The sequence below is a fragment of the Beta vulgaris genome, chromosome 5 (genome assembly GCF_026745355.1).
Source record: "Beta vulgaris subsp. vulgaris cultivar EL10 chromosome 5, EL10.2, whole genome shotgun sequence".
Taxonomy (NCBI): domain Eukaryota; kingdom Viridiplantae; phylum Streptophyta; class Magnoliopsida; order Caryophyllales; family Amaranthaceae; genus Beta; species Beta vulgaris.
Genome location: NC_079206.1, coordinates 38121534 through 38127602, shown reverse-complemented (window position 1 = coordinate 38127602; position 6069 = coordinate 38121534). Strand labels below are relative to the sequence as shown.

The 6069-nt window shown below is 39.9% G+C and overlaps 1 protein-coding gene across 1 annotated transcript; it reads left to right on the top strand.

Annotated features, from left to right (window-relative positions):
* The first annotated feature begins 261 nt into the window (after nucleotides 1–261).
* LOC104893645 (probable transcriptional regulator RABBIT EARS) lies at nucleotides 262–1404 on the top strand. Its single transcript, XM_010679774.2, has one exon. The coding sequence runs from the start codon at nucleotides 624–626 to the stop codon at nucleotides 1335–1337; it is 714 nt and encodes a 237-aa protein (XP_010678076.1). The 5' UTR covers nucleotides 262–623; the 3' UTR covers nucleotides 1338–1404.
* Nucleotides 1405–6069: the final 4665 nt, after the last annotated feature.

The following is a 6069-nucleotide window of genomic DNA, read 5'->3' as shown; positions in this document are numbered from 1 at the left end:
CCTCGCTCCTTCTTAATCCTTCCAAAATTCTCACTTAATATTCAATTTGTTTATTCAAAAGGAATATTATCTCTTCATGACTCAACTGGCGTTATCTTAACATGTTGTTGATTTCTCTTGTAAGCTAGTGATCTAGGAAATCGCTAGTCTAAACCACGGGAATAATTGTCGTAATACGTTGAAGTTGTTAGGTAGGACCATATACGTTATTTCGTTTTATAATTTAGGTTCAATAATTCAATAAGCAGTAGAATAACACAATCTCCCTTTAACAGTATCCACATTCCACCGCAGCTTGGTGACTAAAAACCCTCGTTCTCCATCACAAGCAGTACTATTGTAGCGTCATAGAGGAATATATAAAAAATACTATTCTTACACAACAACTGTACTCTTTGCGAGGCCAATTACGAGAAAGACAAGGTTATGTGATGACAAACGTGAAACGAAATAACACCTTCAGTCATAAGTTAAGCAACTCTTGTTGCTTAATCGATCCATTTCTTCCAACCACTACCGAATACCGATTGTTTTTATCCTTGTCCTCCTTAGAGAAACCCTCTAGTAGCTTCCATTTCATCATCATACAATTAATAATTTTGAATTTCTTTTGGTACGGTTGAATGGAACAATCTCCATGCTGGATGCTAGCAAATCGAGGGCCTCGGTGTCCCGATGATTCATGGGAAGAGAAGGCTTTTGCAGACGATGCAGCTGGGTTGCTTGGAGGCTGTGTATGGCCTCCGAGATCTTATTCTTGCAACTTTTGTAAGAGAGAATTTAGGTCGGCACAAGCACTAGGCGGTCACATGAATGTTCATAGAAGAGATAGGGCAAGACTCAAGCAGTTATCTAACTTTCAACATCTTGATCAAAGACTAGATCCACATCGAAATTCACAATCGTTTTCAATTGAGAAAACTCCTCATAAACAAATTGATATTGTGACAGATCCTATGTTTGTTTCAATAAATCAGACCATCTTTTCTCCCCAATCCCAATTTGTTTCGTCTTTTCTAGTAAGTAATGATGAAAACCTAACCTTTTTAGGCCTTAGAAAAGATGGAAAAAGTAGAAAATCACAGTGCGAGATTAGGAAAAACATTGAAATAGCTAGCTCATCTTTAGACTTAGATGGGCAAGCTTCTGTTGTACATAACACGGGAGCGTCTAATCGACACAAGAGGAGGAAACTTGACATATCTTATCCACCATCCATCAATAAGTCGCATAAAATTGATGATGAGGCACCAAAGGCAGATGCCTCAACGCCGGAGGACTTAGATCTAGAGCTCAGGCTCGGTGATCGCCCTAAGGTACAACAGAATTTCCTATAACATGTGTATTGATAAATTACACCAATACTGCTGGTTTTATTTTTCTTTCATGTTTTTATTTCTCACAGTTCTCTTTTTCTCTTTTTTTTTTTTTGTCTTTGTTTTTTTGGGTTCGGATTTTTGTGTGATTACTCTGCCAGCTCCATCGGAGCTTCGTGTAATAGCAATAGTCTCTTGGAAACAAAAATAGGCATCTTGATGCATAGATGAATTCGCAAATTGCATTACGGTAATGCCCTAAAGCGATAAATTACCTTTATTTGTTGTTTCGAACTCACAAAAATATTGCTGATGCATAAACTGTGTCTGCTATTTACATTTGACCAGCAACAGTTTTGTGGAGATAGCATCGATGTTTATTTTTATGGAGTATCTAGCCTTAGTTCTCTAACTTTTCTTGGCATACATGGTTTACCCTATAGCTACTGGAACTGCTCGAATCGCCCCACCTGATCCCCTCAGAAACTGTGTTCTCCCTTTTGCTTATGAATAATGGAAATGATGATTTGAAAGAAAGATTATAGAAGAGAGATGAATCGAATTAACGACAAATATGTGTTTCTAGTGCCATTGAAAAACAAGCGAAATAAAAGGTAAGCTGATCGTCACTATTGAATATTGGTAGGTGCAGCAAAGGTAGAAGAGAATAGTAAGTATTATTTCTTTTATTTTGTTTAGTTTGCTATATTTCGTAATCTATACAAGTATATTAAAAGGCGTGCGTAACAACGTCGATGCGCCACGTGTCGCCCTCCTCCTGTCCACGTGTAACCAACAAAGTCATTATTTTAAAAATAAATATGCTGAAGCCTGGGCTCGAACCTCTGACCTTATGTAAGGGTTTTCAAAAAATCACCATCTCATCTAACATCTCTTAATGATCCATGTTTCCACAAAATTACAAATATGTGTTGTAATTAGTTAATGTTATTAAACATATCCCTCATCCTTAAAAATAAATAAATAGGGATCTCGAGACCTCAAGTACATATACTAAAGTCTTAACCACTAGGCTAAGTTGTATTTATTGTTATTATTATAAAGTATTATATTAATAAATGAAATTTTTTCTTACCCGGGACATAGCCCGGGCCTAATAACTAGTTTTATATAATAAAGCAAAATCTAATTTTCTTTCATGTAATTATTGATGATTGAAGGTTTTGATTTCACTTTGTGCACACGTCGATCCAAAAGAATCACATAAACAAAGCTGGATTGGTTGTTCACACAACAATATAGTATTATGGTTGTTTATAGATAGCTAACCTAATATACTGGCTTGGTCCTAGGGGTTGTTTTGAGGGGTAACCGTCCAGAGCCCGTAAACATAATGGGCCCAGTTTTCATGAAGCATTAAATAAAACTAGATAACAGCCACAATGAAAGCAAGCTTGGCTTGGTGGTTTGGGTTATACTTATTAGGAAAAATTGTTTTAATTAAGTCAACCTTTACGTGGTCTTCCAATTTTAAGTCTAACTTTTGATTATTCCTAGTCAAGTCAACTTTGTAGCACCATTAACTTTAATTAGGATAAATGACCGATAACTTGATAAATTGGTAAATAAAAAAAATTTACCAATTAACCTACCCTACCCACCCAAAACTGAAAACCCGTCCATTAACCCACCCAAAACTGAAAACCCACCCATTAACCCACCCAAAAACTGAAAACCCACCCATTAACCCACAACAACACCATCCCCACCCCACCCACAACAACAACAACCCGACCACCCCCCTCCTTTTCCCCCTTTGAATCCCGAGCCTCCCCTTCCCCCGCCGGAAAATCGCTCCCCCTCCCCGTCCCTCTTCGAATCCTGCACCTCCCCCTCCCCCGCAGGAAAATCGCTCCCCCCTCCCCGTCCCCCTTCGAATCCTGCGGCTCCCCCTCCCCCGTCGGAAAATCGCTTCCCCTCCCCCACCCCTCCGACCGCGCCTCCCCCACATCACCCCTTCGAATCAAATCCCGCGCCTCCCCCTCTCCCACCCTCGTTTCTGCCCAGAAAGAAACGGAGGAGGCAGTTGATTTGAAGGACTACGGCTGCCGCGAGAGTGAGGGACGAGGACGGAGACAAGTGCGCCGGCGAGAGTGAGGGAGGGGGAGGCGCAGATGGGCTGCGTGGGGAGGAGGAACGGTACTGGTGGGCGAGGTAGGGGTGAGGGTGGGGGTGGGGGTGCTGCTGGTGGAAACGCAGCAGGGGAGGGGAGGAGTGGGGTGGGGGATGCTGCTGGTGGAGGTGCAGGAGCAGGGGACGGGAGGGTGGGGTAGGGGACGTTGTTGGTGGGTGTGCAGGGACAGGGGAGGGGAGGTGATATGATTACTAAACTAATAAGTCCAATAATCAAGTATTAATATGAATCTTGAAGAAGACTTCAAGAACTCGAACAAACAAGTATAAAAGTCGAACCAAAGGGATATTTCATCACTCAAAATCACTTCTGAAACTTGAATAAAAGAATCTAAACACTCTTAAAAATCACTCCTGAATTTAAGATGTTTAATACTAAGAACTTAACAATCTTGAAAAGTTATTAATGGTTTGATTAAGCAAATAATCACAAGTAAGTTTTAACTCAAAATAATATATGTCTTATTGAAGAAAATAAACGCCCCTTATATAGGGTACAAGTTCAACTAAAGATAAACATAAAACTAGGATAAGAATTAAACTAACAACAAGATAAGAATTAATCTAAACACACGCCTAAAGATAATCATGTACAAGCACATGTTTATCCTATTTAACTATAAAACCTATCTATTAGATATATATATTAATAACATAGCAATCCTAACAGAACTAGGATTCTATGTAGTAAGCAAGAAGTAATCCTAACAGAACTAGGACTGCTCTTCACTTCATCTCACGCCATCCATGTCCAATGTCACCACACAAGTTAAGACTTGATTCTTACTTTTGATTTCAAACCCTAGAGTGTACATGATCAAGGTAATAGGTTCATGGATAACAAGTGCCTTTGCATCCATATCATTCTCCCCCTCCACAAAAGAATTTGTCCTCAAATTCTCATCATCATAGTAAGGAGATAGATCACCAACATTGAAGGTAGCACTCACATTTCCAAACTCATCTAGCAAGTCTATCTTGTAAGCACTATCTCCGATGACTCCAATTACCTCAAATGGACCATCTGCTCGAGGCCTGAGCTTATTCTTCCTCTTGCTAGGGAACCTTTCCTTCCTCAAATGTATCCATACAAGATCACCAACCTTGAACCTATGTTGTATGCGCCCTTTATTAGCCCTTGTCTTGTATTGGATGTTCATCTTCTCAATCCGAGCCCTTACTTACTCACAAGTCTTGTGAAATGCTTCCAACCTCTTCTTTGCATCTGTATGTATGTCATGTTTAGGCATAGCAACAATATCAACAGGAAGCAAGGGATTAACACCATACACTACCTCGAATGAAGAATGAGATGTAGTAGATGAATGTGCCCTATTATATGCAAACTCTACATGAGCAAGCTTGATGTCCCAATTTTTTTGTGTCTTACTCACCAAACCTCTTAGTAAAGATCCCAAAGTGCGATTGGTGACCTCAGTTTAGCCATCTGTTTGGGGGTGATGACTAGTACTAAAGAGTAGCTTAGTACCTACTATGTGCCATAAACACCTCCGAAAATGACTTAGGAATTTACAATCCCTATCATATACAATGCTCCTTAGTATTCCATGTAGCTAATTAATGATCTCTTTAAAGTATAAGTCAGCTACATGTGTTGCATCATCAGTCTTGTGCATAGGAACAAAGTGAGCCATCTTAGAGAAACGATCCACAACTACCATTATGACATCCTTCCCCCTTTGAGTTCGAGGCAACCCTACTATGAAATCCATGCTCACACTATCCCAAGGTTGATGAGGAACTGGTAAAGGTGTATAGAGACCCTTATGAAAGGTACTCTTAGCCTTTTGAGAAGTAGAACAATGTGTAACCACCAAGTGAACATCTTTTATCATGTGTGGCCAATAGAATTTATCTTGAAGAGTGTCAAGAGTCTTTTGCACTCCAAAATGACCAGCCACACCTCCACTATGGACCTCCCTTACTATGAGACCTCTCACGCCACATTTAGGCACACATAGCTTGTTTCCCTTGAATAGGAAACCTTCATGAATCACATATAGACCCTTTGGATGAGCCATCTTCTCCCCAAAATTAGCATCTTCTTTGTATAGTTCCTTCAAGTGTTCGAACCCGAACACTTGTGCATCCACAATTGCCAATAAGTAGGAACATCTAGATAGTGCATCTGCCACCACATTGGCCTTACCTTCCTTGTACTTTGAAGAAAATGTGAAAAGACTGGAGAAACTCCACCCACTTAGCATGTCTATGATTTAGCTTTTGTTGACCACGGATGTACTTCAAAGCTTCATGATCAGAATGAAGTGTAAATGGCTTTGGTCTTAAATAGTGTGACCAATGATCTAAGGCATGTACAATAGCATAGAATTCTCGATCATAGTTAGAATAATTGAGCTTAGCACCACTCAATTTCCCACTAAAATACGAAATTGGACGCTTCTCTTGCAATATAATAGCCCCAATCCCTACTCCACTTGCATCACATTCCACCTCAAATAACTTGTGGAAATCTGGAAGTGCTAAAACAGGAGCACAACATAACTTACCGAATCTTCGAATGCTTGTTGTGCTAAAGAAGTCCAAGTAAACTCTCCTTTCTTCAATGGCTCAGTGA

Bases quoted from the DNA above. Each gene is read 5' to 3' on its own strand.
- LOC104893645 (XM_010679774.2), top strand. From the start codon at position 624: ATGGAACAATCTCCATGCTGGATGCTAGCAAATCGAGGGCCTCGGTGT.